We start from the raw sequence: 19,145 nt of genomic DNA, 5'->3' as shown, positions 1-19,145 counted from the left end.
AATACGGTGTGGTTAAAGCATCTCCAGGCTCAGCCTTACGAGATCCGGACGGGGCATGGATACACGTCCACGCATGTGCGCAACCTCTAAGCTGACGACAACATAATCATCATCATCATCATTCTGCGAGCTCTCGCCTGGCGATATGTAACCACGTGCATTTACATCCACGCTTTGCAATCGATGCTCTGAAAACGCAGATGCGGCTGCTTCAGTAAGTCTGCTGCTCATGATTCCTTACACATTTGTTGCAGTTGACCCTTTGCTGTGTTCTATTTGATTCTTACACGGCTCTCCTTTAAACAAAAAAAAATGACTTTCATCGGGTCTCAAATGGCACCAAGTATAATAATGTTGCGCAGAGATAAGCTGCTGCCGGTCCAACGCGCACGCATCACAATGCAGTAGACGCACCGACCAATGGGCGTGCGGATTATAAAGTGCGTGTGCATTGCTGATAAACGAATAACCACACACACACACAAAGATCCGCCGTATAGCTTCTAAACAGGCTGTTGGGGAAAGTGCTGTTAGCGATGACCTGTTATTACAGCGGGGTATGGGAGGTCGTGATGTGGCCAGAACCACGCCCAGTCGCCTTGATAGACTCGGTTATGGGTGTTTGCGCAGCAGGTACTAAATTAAAGGCCGAGTCGACCTAGGGGAAGTCCCTCCGTAACCGGTCCGGATATCACTCGCCACTGACGTTCGCCGTGAGGAAGGGAAATACGAACTCGGGCTCGCCGGGGGGGTATCGTGGCGCAGCGTGAAAACCTCTGCGCCACCTCTCCCCCCCCACCCACCCACAAAGACAAAGCTCCCCCGTATAGCCTTAACACACATTTGGGGCAAGTGCTGTTAGCGAGCACGTATGAAGGCCAGAACGGCATATAATGGTGGGGGGGGAGTAACGTAGCCAGCACCGCACCAGGGCGCATTCGTCTCCCCAGTGGCAATGCTCGCATAGTCGCACCAGCTACTCAACTGAGGCTGGGTCGACCTGGCGGAGACCCACGACCGGTTCAAAGAATTCTGAATCGCCGCCGGTATTGGCCGTGAGCAGAGGAATCCAAGCGCGCTGTCGCTGGATTCGCAACGCAGCGCGCTAAACGCCGCCACGCCACCGCTCCCGGCCCCGTCGTAAACAACTCACCTTGTGAGCTCGCAGCTTCGAGCGCAGTCGCCACCTGCGCTAGGAAGCAGCAAGCGAGGCTCAGAGCCGTCATCCGCATCGCGTGCAGCGGCGGAGGCATCGGCGGCGGCATCAGCGGCGGCGGCGGCGGCTGCAGGGAGGGATGGTCGCGTTGCCGCATGCAGTGCCAAGTCGCACGGCCGCGTCCGGCTCTCGGGGGACTCTCGAAGACTGAGAGCGAGCGAGCGGGGGGCGAGAGAGAGAGAGAGGCGAGCGAGAGAGCGAGCGAGGGAGAAGAGAGCTTCTTCTCTCTTCACACGCGCGTGCACGCGGACGGCTCCGCTCTCGTGCGCGCGCGGTGTCCCCGTGCCGTGCGTCCCACGGAGGATGTCGCCTCTCGAAGTAGCCTCATTCCTCCCACGCAGCTCCACCGTGCGCGTGGTGCGGACATCAATTTATTATCGCTGGGAAGGAGGGTGGTGGGTGTGTTCCCCCCCCCCCCAGTCACTCGTTAAATTCACTTTTTTTTCGAGTCATTTATTATTTAGCTTCCTTAGGCTACAAAACCCCTCCCCTCCCCAGCGCGCGCGTGGGTGTGGTGGTGGTAGTGGGGTGGATGCACGCGCGTGTCGGTGCGTGTGTCTGTGTGATGCGTGATCTCGCTTGAGAGCGGTGGTGTAGTGGTTAGCGCGCTGCGCTACGAACCCCGGGCGGCCAGGATCTGATATCCCAGTGACAATTATCTGAACCGGCCCTGGGCCTCCCCTAGATCGACTCGACCTCACATCATCGCCACTGGGGAGACGAAGGCGGTCGTGCGTGGTGCTGGCCACCAACCCCCCCCCCCCCCCTCGGGTGCCATGCCGGCCTTTTTAATAAATGCTCGATAACAGCACTTGCTCCATTTAAAGTTTGTCAAGGCTGTACGGGGCAGCGGTGAGGTTTCCGCTTGGGTCACTCAATAATCATCGCCTCCACTCACGAGATCCTAAGACTCGTCACGATTCGGGGTTAAACCTGACGGGAGCGATGAGGTTCAACATTCTCCTGCTATGTTGTTATCCGCAACATTTCAACGTGTCTCCGATTCTCCGGAATGTAGGACGCACCCCAGAGGTGCACAAGTACAATTTAACAAAACAAAAAAAACTAACTCGACACACTCGTCAGCAACACTCGCTGGCTTTAAAAGAAAAACATATATAATAGGCGACGTTTCGGGCAATGGACCTTCTTCATAGCGCACACACACCTGTCGGATTACAAGATGCAACACCGACGTTTGTTTTGAAACGAGTGGGGAATGCGCGCCTTGTTAGGCACTAAGTAATCGGTGCGAGGCTTTATCCACTATCGGACTTCGCTTCACGGGAGGCAAATTACTCGGTTCACCAATCTTTTTTTTTTCATTAATTTTGACCTACGTGACTTTACCGAAAAAACCTAAGAAGACAATCTTATTTTAGCTATAAGTGTTCCGCACCAGACGTGCAGCAACGTGTGATTATTACTTCAGGCCGATTTTGCCCCGTTGGTGAAACAACTTCATTTCCGATTCGTATTTTTTGCAGGGGTCCATGATGTTTAAAAATAAAAACGTACAATATGGGTTTTCGCATTTGTTCAATTATCCTTAACCCTTACAATGTGTGCCAAACGTCAACTCTCCAGCCGTTACCCAAGCGCCATTATAATTGATATCACCCAGTCGCGATCGTCTGCGTTCCACCCAGAAAAACCATTATTCATCCAGGATCGCTTCGCTTCTTCGAGAGGTTCCCACATCGGCTATCCCACCGTCTCCGCCTGTGCGTCATCGTTCCCCGCGCGTGGCAACACTTCTTCACTCGCGCTCCTCTTACACAGGTGGTTTGTCTACAACCTACCTTCTGTACCGCCACTTGCACGGGCGTCCTTTGCGGGAGGCTGTTTTGTCGAGCATTTCCCACCGATTGTCATACCGCGCGTACTCTTCTTTTTTTCTTGGCCGAAACGTTGTAACCTTGGCGTATTATGTGCATTCCATTTGCGTAGGGACAGAGGTGGTGTCTTGCCCCCCCTCCTCCTCCCCCCCCCGCCCGGGTGGCCAAAGCTACGAGCTGGGGGGGGGGCTTTGTAAACCACCACGAGAGATGTTTTCAACAACGGTGTAAAAGAACAAACTTATTCAAAAGCGGTTAAATTAAATTTTATTTGTTTTATGTTATTCTAATTTAGAGCGGTAACGTTTGGCTCCTGCAAACTGCGCACTGCATGTATGTTTATAATGTTGTTATCATAGTGTAGTCAGGTAGACAAGCAGAGCTGTAGTGGCTGTATGTTGCAAGTAGGGAGGAGCTCCCCTACAGCGTTAAATGCTCGAGACCGTGAGCGGCAATGATGTGATCGATGCAAGAAGAGCCCCGATGCACAGGTGAGGTGCGACCGTGATGAGACGAATCAAATATTGGGGCCCCACCTGACCGCTAGCCGCACCCCCTGAACTGATGATGTCGTTACGCTACTGCATGTGCGTCACATGGGGGAAACAACCCCCTCGTCTTACGTCTGTCGTCATTTTGACACTTAAATGAGAACACAACCCGAGTTCACAAACGTGCTATTATCCCAACGCGCACGGTACCCACGCGTTTGTTTTGTGTGGGAAGAGTACCCGGAGAAAACTCACGCACACGAGGGGACAACGCTCAACGGGTTCACCGTCCAATTGCTGTCGAAACAATTCCTGACCGCAACGTAACCCCCTACAGCCACTTGCGGCCGTTTCATTCACCGCAGTATTAACCCAACCACAGACGGATGCATATACACACACAGGGCTTGTAAATTGAGCCCAAGCGAGATGCCCTTTGCATCCTCCTCAATGCCACTGTACCGCAGTTCCTATGTGCCTAGGCACGTGTATGAATAGAAAGTACACTGGGTAGCTCGAATCCCATGTCCCTAGGCACGTGTGTGAATAGTGAATACCACCCTGGGTAGCTCGAAAACTTGGGGGGAGCGATGCCAGGACAGCAGAAACGGCGAGAGTGGGTGGCCGGAATATGAACGAGAGTTCACCCCCCCCCCCCCCCCCCAATGATTAACTAATAAAAAATATGTATCAATTATATTCTATGGCCCACACACGTTACGTAAAACAAATTCGAGGTATCTTTGGTAGGGACACAACAGGAAAACACAGAAGAGTGAGTGTCTTTTTGTTTTCCTGGTACAGATATTGAAGATAGACCGGAATCAAAACGATGAAAATTGAGAGGCAGAGGAGTCGGGCGTGCTTTAGGAAAGATAAACGTGACCATGATGAAAAGTAAACGCACCAATGTGCCTAAAGAAACAAGTGTTTTTAATCAGCGCGTGCTTCCTGATAGGGGCATATGGTTCACTCAGAAATACGGTCGTTATCGATATATAACCAAGTGCGCAAAAATGCGTGGGTAGATGCATGCTTGTAATTCCACGGACACAGAAGAGGAACACACAGACGAGAACATACGCAGGTTAATATTGTTTAAACTGTTAATACAAAGTTAGTGGACTTAGATCGGACAGAAGCTAAATCCAAAAGGGGTGAAGCGGTGGCAGTTGTTAGTGCACTGCCCATTAAACCACGTGAACCGATTTCGATTTTCTGCCATGGCCACAACACCAGTGGCCAGTGATATCCTAGTCGGCCCTGGGCCTCCTGACTTCACCAACTGACACTGGCCCTCCGGGGTCAAACATCAACAAATTAAGATTAAACATCAAGTTCCCCACGATCGACACGACATGAATCATCCAGCAGTGTATTAAAAAGGGGCTAAAAATTCTAACCCGATAAGCGTCAGTCGAGGCCAAAACACTAAACTCAATCCTGAAAAGTCCCCCTTTTTATAAGGGGGTGTCCAGCAATACATACAAAGTACAATGAACGTTAAACCCATGTATATCCCCTTTTATAAATGAGATGCCAACATAGATATATTTAATGTTTGTATAGATGGAATTAATCACTTTTGGAAAAACTGTTGTGCCACTTTTCAGGAAGCCCAGAACGAGGGAGGCCTCTATTCGTTCATCCGCCACGACATGCTCATATCGTCTTTAGTCAACTCGAGCCGATTGCGATTTGGACAAAAATACTTCACAGCCTGGCTTAAATTCCCATAATTCAGGTCAAGGGGATTTACTTCACAAAACATACCAAAGATTTCATAAATGGGAATCTCTAATTTTAGATTTAACATTTAATCTTGCCTGCAATGTAGTGTTAATCTTTAGCTTGAAATTGGCATAATTACTTGAGAAATTTGGAGAATCGTATAAACGCCACATTTCAGCCAACTCAAGTTGACCGTCAACTCGAAAGTGCATGCCAAACTCGAGGGGGCTGTCCTTGGAAAACTAGGTTTTTCTTAACTCATCCTCTTTTTGTTTGCCACTGCAACACTATTTCAAGACTTTAAATACACAACTGTTGAGCTCATGCTTTTATTATGCATTTGAAACAAAACCGCATTGACGCCCCGCTGTGCACAAAGCTCGCTGCATCCATGCTTTGGTGTGAACCGCTCAGTGCTCGCACTTATATAACACTCAACTTATTTTAATGCCTAAATTGTACTTTTTTGTGAACTCAATCCATTGGGGAAATTTACATTCAACTGTTTTACATAAGTTAATGTTTGTACTGCTGCTTCATATATAATCAGAGGCTTATGCATGTTAGTAAGTGTCTCATTAAATAGCTTATGTTTTGTGGGCATTTATTGTGGTTGAAGTTTTAATAGCAACTATACTTGTACGGCTGATTGCTTAGACCGTTCATTTAAGTGGCCCCTCCATTGGACAATTATCAAGCATTGATCCGTTATTAAAGTCACAGCATAATAACCAAAGGTACAATGCATCACTTTTCCATAATTTACAGTTATCTTCGAAACCGATCTTCACCGCTTACTACTCAGCATAATCATTGGCTAATCACAATGTGTAACGCGGGATGTTCTATGTCGGTGTTAATATCTTCTTAATTTACAAGTTTATAAACCGTGTAATATGTAAAGATAAATCATAACTGTGGTGAAATATAGACCGCAATTGTTAACACGAGTAGGGTCATATTCTTAGGTTTTTTCGGTAAAGTCACGTAGGTAAAACATCAAAATTAATGAAAATAAAATAAAAACAAAAATCACGACGTTTCGGAGACTTGTGTTGCCTCCGAAACGTCGTGATTTATGTTTTTATTTTATTTTCATTAATTTTGATGTTTTACCTACGTGACTTTACCGAAAAAACCTAAGAATATGAATCCTTGCAGTCACGAAAGCTTCAAATCTAGAACGAGTAGGGTCATTTTGAGTTGTCATTACTTGGCATGCGCTCGCCTACTCTAGTACATTGTCACAAAGAAGATCTTCAAGTCACTGTATAGCAGCGATTAGCAAACAACAGAGATGTAAAAGGAACCACAGTATATGCTAATAAATTGCAAATGAAGTGCATGATCCAAGCTTAAAAAAACTATTTTGTTTTGCACAACTTAAATTAGGTAAACATTACACTGTTTAACACCTATACAAATGGTATTCCACCATGCTGTCTTTGCCCACCAAAAACAATTACATGTTTACGGAAATGTATCGTTCTGCTAAGGTCTGCTGACTTAAAATAAGGTGTTGCACTTTCAAAATGGTGCTCCATAGACTGCAAACAAGGAAAACTCGTAAAATAATCGATTGACCAACCCGCAAAATTGAGAAACACCTCACCTAAACGAGACTCTCAGCTCACCAATGCTGCTTTCTGGATAACTATTCGTGTCGTACTTATTAAGGTGCATCTCAGAAGCTGCTTTGCACCAAATTGTCACCACAACTTTTGGAGGTTGGTGGGGAGGCATCTGCTGCTGATGCTAGCCTCCTCAAACATTTATAACCAGTGCTAGAGGAGCTCAGAACTCGACTCTGAAGTCGCCGGAGGAAGCAAGCCGGCCGCATGGGCAAAGACCACTACTCTAGAACACACGATCCAGCTCCGGGGGTGGGCGCGAGAGGGATCACGGCTGAGCAAGTGGCCCCAGGTTGAGCTCCACGTGGTGTGTGAGCCACACGGGCTCACTGGCACGCTCCACTTCGCCCTCCACGGGCTTGAGCAGCGTGGCCGCCGGGTTGCGGAAGTCGTGGCGGAGCTTGAAGGCGACGCGCACGTCGCCGCTCTCGAACAGCGGCTTGACGCGCACAAACAGGCCCAGCTTGTTGGCCTTGCGGAACACCACCACGCTGTGGGTCGGGGAGGGTCAGGTGGCCACGCACGATCAAAAGAAAAACGCAGGTGTGTGTCTGTGTGGGGAGCGGTAGTGTAGTGGGAATCAAACCAGGCCACCCGGGTTCGATTCCGGCTCACAGCCAACACCAGTGACGATTATCTGAACCGGTCATGGGCCTCCCCTAGGTCGACTAGGCCTCAAATGAATACCCTGGTGCGGTGTGTAAACATCGCCACTGGGGGAGGCAAAGGTGGCTGGGCGTGTAGTTGGCCACCCACCCCCTCGTGTGCCGTGCCGCCTTCGTAGGTGCTCGCTAACAGCACTTTCCCATAACAATCTGTTCAAGGTTTACGGGGGATCTTTCTCTTTTTATATATATACAAAACATTTGATGTTTGAGAAAACAAGGAAACTATTCCGGACGGCTTGGGACATTCCCCCCAATAATCTTAGGATCTTAAGCATTTTAAATATGGTCTGCTGTGACTTATGCATAAAGAATTCACATTTAAAATATACCGACATGCAGTATCGCCCGTAAATGTACACATGTGCACATCCACAACACGTGTGCATTTACACAACGCTCGTGTTAAATCATACGCTCAAATATACATATATATGCACATATACAATGTAGTGATGTGTACACACAAGGCGGTGTGAAAAGGTGGTGTGTTGCAGGGGAAATGTAAAAGACGATTGGGGCGACCAAAGGCAGGAAGTTCAGGCGAAAGGAACGAAATTGTCGACCAATCAGCACAGGTGGTACGCCAACGCAGATACCAACGATGATGCAACAAGTATCCCAAGTGATAATTGTTTTTTTACCCTTTTATGTGGCAACAAAACTGACACCTTTTTTACAAGGAGCCATGTTTGCATAGACCACAATACCTGCAGTCGTAATGCAAACAAAAAACACAACTCTGATAATGTATGCACTGTCCTTGAAGTTTATTGGTCCACACCCGAGACAGATGACGCCATCTGATCCAACCCATGTGAGACTAGGCTCTAAGGAAAGCTGTCTCGGGTGTGGACCAATCAACTTCAAGGACAGTGCACACATTATCAGAGTTATGTTTTTTGTTTGCATTACGACTGCAGGTATTGTGGTCTATGCAAACATGACTCCTTGTAAAAAAGGTGTCAGTTTTGTTGCCAGATAAAAGGGTAAAAAAACAATTATCATATTTTTTTCTTCTGGCAATTGAGGTTCCAATGAAGTATCCCAAGTATTGTGAGACAAGCAAGCAATATTCCACCCTTTAGTTGCATAAAATGAGTAAGTGATTTTCGTGACTGCAGGGATTCATCTTCTTGGTTCTTTCGGTAAAGTCACGTAGAAGGGAAGTAATAAAACATAATATGTTTTATTATTTTTATTATTTTATTACTTCCCTTCTACGTGACTTTACCGAAAGAACCAAGAAGATGAGTAAGTGTATCGCATTAAAACCGACTGGCACTGGGCACCTACTCGGGGTCGTCTTTAAAATCCTGCGGGTCAGCGAGGTCATCGTACTCTGCAGCGGCGTCGCGAGGGGACAGCACCAGCTCCCCCTGGGGAAGCGTCGCCTGGAAACGCAAAGCACAGCTCTGTAACCTGCTCCCCGCCCACCCCCCCTCCCCGAATGGAAGGCAGCTCGCGTACACCACAGACGGTCGTGAAACGTACACCTATTTGTTTGGACAATTAGTCACGCAATAGCTTATTGATTTCTAAATGAAAATGAAAACTCGTTTGCTCAAGATAAATTCGCTGCATTTGCAACCAAGATTAAACAAAAATTGAGACGCATGCGGTTGGTTCAACAACAACAAATTTCAGGTTGAATTAAATGTGGAAACCACAATACATTTTCACACGCAACACAATACCAAAAAAGCAACTGGGCTAAAATAATGACGATTCATTGGCTTGTCCAAAGGGTGACTAATTATATACCCATCAAATAAGGTTGTTACTATAATAATATAAAACGAAACCAATTTGTTAAATGTAATGTAGATCATAATTTCTGGACACATTCAAATGTATAATTAGCCAGCTATGCACATAAACTGCAGATTAGTACCCACGCAGCTTATGTATATTTGTAGTGTATGAAAAAAGATGTTCTTGTCTTAATACCCACTGAGGACATTATCTTGTCCACATAATAATGGCCAGGCCATTAACAGACATCAAACTCAAAAATTCAAAGCACCGAGTCAGCCTAGGCTTACAATAGCACCTGCGCCAAGTTGTATTTATAGTCACACACAGAACTGAATGTGCAACGAATCATTGGCTCGAATTGATATACGTATATAAAACAGGTTTTCGTACTATAGCTCTTATGTTGTGTGAACCATTCATGTACAACCGAAGGATGTGACCGCGTTACCAAGCGAACACGAGCAATTCTAACGGACACGGAGTTTTGTTAAGGACGTACCTTGGCGGTGCTGAACAGGTCACACATGTCCCCCTCGGGGCAGGACAGGAGGGTGACGTGAGTGATGTTCTCCACGGGGTTAGTGAGCGTGAGCAGCACCTGGCTCTCCTGAAATGAAACGAGTTAAGGTAAGTAACACAGTCCACGGTATCATATTGAGAAATATCATCATCGGCCACGATCAATCTGTGACTGGATTGAGGTCTCCCCAAGTCATCGCCATCTTTCACGGTCTTGTGATGTAGACTAGCCGTAGTGTCAAGCCGCACCTTACCATAATAATAAAAAGTGGGCCGTTCCTGGCCCACCCCACCCTCTCAACCATTATATATACGGGATAGTATCTCTTGGAATCTCTCATTTATTTGATTACAGCTATCGTGCTGTGACGGTTCCACCTGAAGACGGAAGCTTGTGTTGCCTCCAAAACGTCGTGATTTTTATTTTATTTTTTATTTAACTTTTATTAATTTTGATTTTTTTACCTACGTGACTATACCGAAAAAAACCTAAGAATATGAATACTTGCAGTCACGAAAGCTTCAAATCTAGAATGTAACATTCTGTCTGGCTCATGCGTACAAGCCAATTTCATTACTCTATGCACAGGGTGGAAGTCATCTCAGGCATTTTGCTTCCTTTGGCTGCCAAACCATCGTAATTCCATCTGACGATGTATCCTGGCTCCAGGCTCACTTGTATACTCTGTGAAATGCATTGTGCAAGCTACCATATTGAGTATTTTCAATGATTATGTTCACTTCATGGAGGGCAATACATGCTATTACCCCTTACTATATACACACTCAAGTGATATTTGTCAAATACATAATTTACAGGAAGTACGGAAACCGTGTTTTGAACAGACAATGTTATTACTGTGCAGTGTTAACCGAGCTAAAAGGATACCTTTCGACAGCGCAATTTGGGTAAGGACATGATGCGAATTTCAGGCACGTAGAACCTGCAACAAATGAAGACAATAAAAATTAAGTGGGCTCTCGCCTAGTACACACAGCATCTATAAAATTAACCCGTAAAAACAAAGTTTTTCACTCTAAATCCTTTATATGCGTGGCGGCTAGAGTCCTCTCATCCTCTGGCTTGAGATGGCTGCCACCTATGGGTCAGATGATTGTCTGCTAGCATTAAGCAATTGGTAATTAAATATTAAAACATTTTCCCTAAACAGTGTAAAATTTTGGAAAAAAATTTCACGAAAATTAATTGTCATGCAAAACGAGTCTGTGTGGAAAATGTCAGCTCGATTGGATCACGGGAAGTGTGTTAAAAAACGACCGAAAGACTTGCACGGTCGTAAGCAAGCAAAAGCAAGCACGCAAGCACGCAAGCAAGCGAACTTAATATAAAGGATTTAAAAACGAGACGATGCATTTTATTTGCATACGAGCTGCATGCATTACTCACATGGCTACCAGCTGGATTTTAAACTTGACGGAGGTGGGGTTGAACTCTGGCTTGCTCAGGTTGTGTTCACACTTCTGCAGTGCAAGTATGAGAGAATGCCAAGTGGTTAGCGTGCTCATTTGGTGAGGACAAAACATAATGTTGAGGCAGTAACCATATTTGTACAATGAGAAGTGGTATAACCGTGTTCTGAAGCTCGAAGACCTCAGTTCTTGTCTTACATTTACTTTTGCCATAGGAGGTGAAAATAAGAAAAAGGTAATCACCCGACAACGGAGGGAGCGCTTGATAAGCAGGTGCTTGTGCCGAGGGTGGAGTTGAGAGGTGCTGTCCTGCTGAAACTCTGGCTGCATCAGGCGCTGTGGCAGGGTTGTCACTGCAAGGAAAAGGTCCCTTAAACATTACAGGAAAAAAACAAAGGCTGAACACATATTCTTGGTTCTTTCGGTAAAGTCACGTAGAAGGGAAATAATAAAATAATATATATTTTTTCTTTTAGTATTTCCCTTCTACGTGACTTTACCGAAAGAACAAAGAATATGAATCCCTACAGTCATGAAAGCTTTAAATCAAAAAGGCTGAACACGTATACTGTTTAGCCCAAATTCTTAAAAAAGAAAAGCAAAACGATGAACAATTTTTTATCAGGTTCTACCACTTCAAGCAATTCAGAATAATACTCTGTAGATGAAAAGCAAAACTCTCAAGAGTCCGTAAACTGGAAATGCATTAATCATGCTTATTTTGAACAATGTCATAAATTCTTACAGGCTACACATCCCATAGCCTTCACACTCACCATCCACAAGGTTGAGTGGCGCTGTGTAGTAATCTTCCGGCAAAGGTTCGATTTCCTCCACAGTAACAGCCGCTTCAATTTTTATATCCTTTTGGTCGTCTCCTTCCTTAAGCCTAACCACAAAATATTGAGAGTTAATACGTTCTTTAACAAAAAGTAGAACGCGGAAATTGGCGAGACGTGAGATTCTGGAAAATTGGAATGGGCAGCAGGAAAATGGCTACTTACATGAGCCCAGCGATTCCTGATTGAGGGTTAATGCTTCCTTGTTTTTTCAGCTTTGCCGCCAACCCATACTTTTCCTATAGAAAAAAAAATCTAATTAGTGTGTAAATAACAAAAGTTGAAGACTTAACACTTTAATACAAATGTATTTTAAAGCATGTTTCTGTAAAGCATTATATCGAGGTGTTTATAGTGCGGTTTGTTAACATTCCATTGCCACATGCGATGTGTATCAAAGTGCCATAATGTTCTTAAAATGTTAGGGGTTAAGCAGCACTTGAGTCCATGCAATAGTCTAAAGACTTGGTAAGGAATAATGAGATGTTAGTAAAGAGACACTTGTGTTAAACTTGGTACTCACCACACTGTGCATGGAATGCATCTGCAAGTCCCATGTGCATAAAAAAGGGGAATTGTGTTTGAAATGCTGGAGCCCACCACCATTTGCTTACAGTACGGCCTTTTTACCCATATGGGGCACACATCAAACATACCTCTATAAAATACATGAGGTTTGCAACAAGTATTTACGTGATAAACATACAATATTTTTACACTATCTCTCGTACTGTATAATTGCACTCACAATATGATTGCACTCACAATATATATACTTGTATATTGTACAATTATATTTTGTAAAATACACCAAATTAGGTATATGCATTTAGTTGACTATGTAAACAGGGTATGCGTGGGTCGACATGACATGCCCACTGATAAGAATTTAGCAGTTGGAAAAGTTGATAAATGAATCAGATGAGATGCACAGACCATATACAACCATATTTCAATTCCAAGGCCACATTACCTGGGTTAAAATCGATGACTTTATACAGGAAAGTAAAGTAAAACAAGTCTTGCTATGGCAACACAATATAAATGGTTAAACCCAATGAAGGCTTTACAATATAATTTTGAGCTGGCAATGGTGGCACACATCTGTAATTTAGCAGTTTGCAGGCAAGGTTTAGTGTATGATGTAGCTTTGTGAAACTGTCGTACCTGCTGGGCTGTGAGATGGCCAGGATATGTGTAGACTTGAACCCTACCCATCATCTAACCTAATTTTCTACCATGTAGAAACCACAATTAAAGATGAATTGTCCAAACATCCCACTGCATTACTGTTCTGAAAAAAAGGCTACAGACAGTAAGGTTTTCCTGGAAGAATACACGATCATCACACACAGCCTATTGCACACCAACTATATATTTATAAGCTTGCATATTTACTCACAGAGAAAGCAAGGGGTAGATAGTTGCGGCGTCGCACCAACTTCTTGCGGTCTCATCTAACCTAATTTTCTACCATGTAGAAACCACAATTAAAGATGAATTGTCCAAACATCCCACTGCATTACTGTTCTGAAAAAAAGGCTACAGACAGTAAGGTTTGCCTGGAAGAATACACGATCATCACACACAGCCTATTGCACACCAACTATATATTTACAAGCTTGCATATTTACTCACAGAGAAAGCAAGGGGTAGATAGTTGCGGCGTCGCACCAACTTCTTGCGGTCTCTCTCCAGCTTCTCCTTCTGAGCCAAATGGCGGTAATACTCCAGCAGCTTGTTAATCTGGTGGGGAAACAAACAACCTCGAATATGTAACAAAAGAAAGTAAATACATGTTCATCTACCGTTACAAGCAACTGTGCTGTAAATGTTTGGTGTGATTTATACCACTGTACATTTCTGTCAACAAATACAATATTAGAGATATGATACTTTACCCTTGGTGCGTGAGGGTTTTCTGGTTCCTGCCAACCTCCGCTTGCTGTAAACGGACAAAGAATGGCAAGACAGGCTTAAGAGTTTTAACGTACAAATAAGTTACATTTTTCAAGATTTTTGTTTCTAAAATCAATAGGATAAAGTACACAAAGATGTAGGTATAATTTCAAAAATGTTATGCTTCTCACAAAAGTACCTTATGTTTTTAAATAAATGCATTTATGACACGTCATGAGAAAAAAGATACGTAATAAATTTAATATAGCTAAAAGAGGTGGTATTTATGCCACACTAACAGCAGTGGAATGTTAATAATTCCGCTTTGAAAAAAAGTTGGTAACGTAACGTCCATGAATTAAAATAGATTTTCATTGAAGGATGATTGCCAAAAATCGACGCTTCTCAGAGATAAGCAGTCACTGCTGCCCCCTCGTGACGCAAACAGCCATTGCATGCAGTAAGTCTTGGTAGTTAAATTATATATTTTTAAACAGCCAACAAGGGCCCCTCATTGGTGTCAAGTAATAATAAGTATAACCCGTAAAAACAAAGTTTTTCACTATAAATCCTTTATATGCGTGGCAGCGAACTTAATATAAAGGATTTAAAAATATATTCGCCTGTGGAGGACGCGGGGATCGATCCCGCGACCTTTGGCATGGGAAGCGAGGGCGCTACCAACTGCGCTACTCCGCAGTTGGTAGCGCCCTCGCTCTTACACTGTGACGTTCAGCCAAAGCCATGAATGAGTTCTATTTGAATATATGTAAAATACATTTTTTTTTGCCTAAAAAGTGTAACATTTTGGGAATTTTTTTTCACGAACATTAATTGTCTCGCACAACGAGTCTGTGTGGAAAATGTCAGCTCGATTGGATCACGGAAAGTGGGTTAAAAAACGACCGAAAGATTTGCACGGTCGTAAGCAAGCAAGCACGCAAGCAAGCAAGCAAGCACGCAAGCAAGCAAGCACGCAAGCAAGCAAGCAAGCAAGCGAACTTAATATAAAGGATTTAAAAATACATTTATTTTTAAGAAGTGAAACTCGTACTCTTTGGGTACAAAACTAAATAACCCTGCAGGAAGTGTAATTCGAAACTAACGGTAAACTCCATTTCCTGTAGGCTTGACAAAGTCTACATTTTGACATCAATGCATGCATGAATCACTTGTTTTACCATTAGTAAAATGAAAATAACTGGTCAACATTTTTAAAAACGCATGCGCACTTGAGGCTGTCAATTCCAAGATTCAGTAAATGATAAAGGAGAAATAAACTACACTTAAAATATTCCATCAAATTGCAACCACCCCTAATAAAAAAAAATGTAACATGAAAACAATGTATGGGTAAAAAAATGACAGTCGGCTGTTAGAAAGAAACAATTTCCATTTTGAAAAATTATTCCAGAGGTAAATGAGGGCAGGTACATCTCCACACACCAACAGCCTTGTCCGGCATGGCAGCATCACGCGAGGTCCAATGGCAGAAGCCACATGCCAGGTAGTAAGCTTTCTTGCTGACCATCTTTCCCGGATCATCCGGGTTGGGCACGGGAATGTTGGTGGCACGTGTGGACAGCGTGTGCGAGCAGCACGGGCAGTCTGAGCAGTTGGCGCATCTAGAAAATGGTGAAAACCAGGAATCACAGTTGTTTGTCGAAGTTGGACATTACTTGGGACATGTAATGTTAATATACAGCTTTAACACAACACACTGTTGTGATGACAAGACATTATTACACGCAAGTTATTTCAAACGCAAGAAAGACATGTGTTGCAGCACCTGTTTTTTTTCAGCTTGGCTTCAGCTGAAGGCATGTTTTCCAAACAGCTCGGACAATAATGAGAGTCCACCTATAGAAAGCAACAAAACGACAAAAAAAACACTTTTTTTGTACAGTATTCTAACAAAATGACCCATTGCTTTCTGTCGAAATAAAATTACCATACGAGACTGCACATTGTGGCAATAATAACAATGACTAATTTTATATATAAGCTTTCACGACCAATATTCTGATTGATAACTAGATTATTTTAGGTCAGACCATGTATGTATAATGCCAATTTTCAGCTATACCCTCTGCCACAAAACAGAGCCAATCAACTCAAGATGTCACGTGGGCAAAGATGTGAATTGATTAGAAGTTTTGTAAAAACCAGAATGTTGAAATGCAAGCAATCTTTTGTTAATTTACATTTATTACATTTATACAATTCTATACAATTCCACAAAGAACGTGGTAAAGGTTTAACCTTTTATGAAAATGATAATGCAAATACTGCCCTTCCGGACAATAGCGTAAACGTCAATGATGTAAATGGCGTGTCAATTACATTAAATCATGTTATTTAATACATGGTGGGACATGTCATCTTATCTATGCTTCACTGAGTGTTACAACTCTTATCAGGAGTGCGCAGATTCCACACTTAGGAGCACATAATAAGCTGTAAAAAAACACAATCACGAAAGGCTGTCAAAAGGCAAGTTGTAGAGCATTTCCCATCTGTGCCACGGTTTCCCAAGAACTAGCGGCAGATAATTAGGTGAATTAATGTGCAAATAAGAGACTATAGCCTTAACAGACTGTTGGGACAAGTGCTGTTATCGAGTTCCTATGAAGGCCGGCACGACACACGAGGGTGGCCAGCAGCACCATGCCCGGCCACCTTTGTCTCCCCAGTGGCGATGTTTACACACCACAGCAGGTACTCATTTGAGGTTGAGTCGACCGCAAGAAGGCCCAGGACCGGTTCAGATAATCGTCACTGATGTTGACCGTGAGTGGGAATCGAACTCGGTTCTGCAGGTTCGTAGCGCGCTAACCGCTGCACCACCGCTCCCCACATGAGAGAATACAAGCAGTGAATGACGTTCACGACTGGGCCTGTCACTCTTACGACGTGGGCATTGGATACCCAAAGAGTAGTCGATTCATTCGTACATTTCCCTGTCTGCCCTGTAGAATCAATCTGCAGCTTAAATTTTGATTTAAAGCTTTCGTGACTGCAGGGATTCATATTCTTGGTTCTTTTATTATTATTTTATTATTCTACGTGACTTTACTGAAAGAACCAAGAATATGAATCTGCAGCTTGTTAACAAAAAGAGAAAGGATATTTTAAAGTAAACCGCTTCACTTTTCCAAGCCCCGAGATGCGATCGTGTGAGAACCGCTGAGACGCGGCGTTCTAAAACCACATTACATTGTATTGTCTAACAACGCATGCTACTCCTGTCACCGCCAAATCGTAATATGTAACCACTCAGTTACAATACAAACTACCTATCACTAGAGTAGTAAACTAACATCGATTTAAATACAAATAAACGACCCCGGTGGGCGTCACCGGTATCGCCTAGCGCAGTCCGCGGGCCGAGAGGCGCCTTACCCGGTAGGATCTTGTAGGCCAAATAGGGCGGGGGGGGGGTAGTCGTGAATGTAAACAATGATGACAACGGCTGCGAGTCCTCGGCTTACCTCGTGGGAGACGCATTCTAGCGACCTGAGCTCGTAGCAGTGGCGGCAGAAGTAGAGCTGCGAGAGCGGCGCCCTGATCCTCTTCACGCCATCCACCAGGTACAAGACTCGCTCGGGCTGAAGCAGGGACGCCATCTTCTGCGAGCGTGATGACGTCACCGCGCAACGGAATCGCGGTGGCGTCGCCACGTTCGGGGATGGGTGACGTCATCACGCTCGGGGAGAGATGAGGGGGGGGGAGACGGTGACGCCACCACGCTCGGGGAGAGGTGATGTCACCACGCTCGGGGGGGGGGCGGAGTAACGCCACTACGCTCAGGGAGATGTGACGTCATCACGTACTGGGAGAGGTTGACGTCACCACGCTCAGAGAGAGGTGACGTCACCACGCTCGGGGGGGGGGGAGGGCGGAGTAACGCCACCACGCTCAGGGAGATGTGACATCATCACGTACTGGGAGAGGTTGACGTCACCACGCTCGTAGAGAGGTGACGTCACAATGCTCGAAGGCAGGCGACGTCACCAGGCTTGGAGAGAGGCCCGGCTGAATCTTGGGAGTTCAAGAGAACTCGCAAACAAAGACCTTGTGAAAGACCCAACGCAGAAGGTCCCCCCTTGGATTTAATCTTCCACGAAGCTCGTGGTCCACCCTAAACAGCATCCAACGCACAAGCCGTGGCAGCAGATGCGGATTCCTGATGCACAGACAATGGAAAATAAAAAATTCCCAAGTAGTGGAGCGACTGTGGTCATCCAGAGCTAAGGCCGTAACAACGTGCACGACACCAATGCCATCCGACACCACACACACGGAAGGAGACATCGCAGCGATGATATACCACTAACTACTCCGCTGTCTTGTGACACGGTTACAAACACAAAAAAAATTCACCCGTAAAAACAAAGTTTTTCACTATAAATCCTTTATATCCGTGTTCAATGGGCCACAACCCAGCCCACATTGGTCTTTGAAACGGGCGGCTAGAGTCCTCTCGTCCTCTGGCTTGAGATGGCTGCCACCTATGGGTCAGATGATTGCCTGCCACCATTAAGCAATTGGTAATTAAATATAATTTATTTTTTCCTAAAAAGTGTAAAATTTTGGAAAAAAAATTTCACGAAAATACATTGTCACGCACAACGAGTCTGTGTGCAAAATGTCAGCTCGATTGGATCACGGGAAGTGGGTTAAAAAACGACCGAAAGATTTGCACGGTCGTAAGCAAGCAAGCAAGTGAACTTAATATAAAGGATTTTAAAAAGACATAGTCACATTTTTTTCGGAGGCCCTTTAGTTTTCGTAGGCCCTAGGCACAGTGGCCTCCTGTGGCCTGTTGGATAATACGGTCCTGCCTTCTGCTGCCCCACAAAACTCATCCATAGCTCTCAACCCATACGGTTCTTGTACAGGGAAATTGAGTTTGCAGATCCATACGTCGTACAGCCGTTTCAATACGGGCAAAACATTGTTTTTGTCCATTTGTTTGTGTTTCTCCCTTGTGATGGGACTTTGTAGAATGACCGTTGAGATTTTTAAGTGGCACGGGGTCACCAATGATGTCTGAATTGGTCTGCGATAAGGTAGGGCACTGATAAGGAGTTGACAGGTATGAAAACCCCTTCCACCAACTCGCAC

At 44.7% G+C, this 19,145-nt stretch overlaps 2 protein-coding genes across 6 annotated transcripts in view; both read right to left on the bottom strand.

The window, feature by feature from the left end:
- Positions 1–1,657, bottom strand: part of LOC144720593 (pro-epidermal growth factor-like) — a 41,003-nt gene extending 39,346 nt beyond the window's left edge. For 2 of the 4 annotated variants that reach the window (XM_078597438.1, XM_078597439.1), the window contains exon 1: positions 1,154–1,655. In XM_078597438.1, coding sequence (XP_078453564.1) covers positions 1,154–1,313 — 160 coding nt within the window. In that variant the 5' untranslated portion in view covers positions 1,314–1,655. Of the gene's footprint in view, positions 1–1,153 lie in introns of all 4 variants that reach the window. The other 2 variants (XM_078597442.1, XM_078597441.1) reach the window with 2 other exon arrangements.
- Positions 1,658–6,945: 5,288 nt separating this feature from the next.
- On the bottom strand, positions 6,946–17,707 carry DCTN4 (dynactin subunit 4). 2 transcript variants are annotated; one of them, XM_078597436.1, is made up of 14 exons: positions 17,510–17,707; positions 15,808–15,878; positions 15,465–15,643; positions 14,021–14,064; positions 13,758–13,865; positions 12,643–12,663; positions 12,285–12,358; positions 12,057–12,169; positions 11,524–11,633; positions 11,258–11,331; positions 10,739–10,793; positions 9,830–9,937; positions 8,869–8,966; positions 6,946–7,398 (listed from the first exon to the last, which is right to left on the bottom strand). In XM_078597436.1, the coding sequence occupies exons 1-14, from the start codon at positions 17,642–17,644 to the stop codon at positions 7,176–7,178; spliced, it is 1,413 nt and encodes a 470-aa protein (XP_078453562.1). In that variant the 5' UTR covers positions 17,645–17,707; the 3' UTR covers positions 6,946–7,175. The 2 variants fall into 2 exon arrangements, with proteins under 2 accessions (XP_078453562.1, XP_078453563.1); XM_078597437.1 differs by lacking the exon at positions 12,643–12,663 and having other exon boundaries at positions 17,510–17,686.
- Between the last annotated feature and the right edge of the window lie 1,438 nt (positions 17,708–19,145).

The sequence above is a fragment of the Lampetra planeri genome, chromosome 9 (assembly GCF_965212315.1).
Source record: "Lampetra planeri chromosome 9, kcLamPlan1.2.h2, whole genome shotgun sequence".
Taxonomy (NCBI): Eukaryota; Metazoa; Chordata; class Hyperoartia; order Petromyzontiformes; family Petromyzontidae; genus Lampetra; species Lampetra planeri.
Note: the sequence above shows the minus strand (reverse complement) of the source record. Positions and strands in the feature narration are given on the sequence as shown.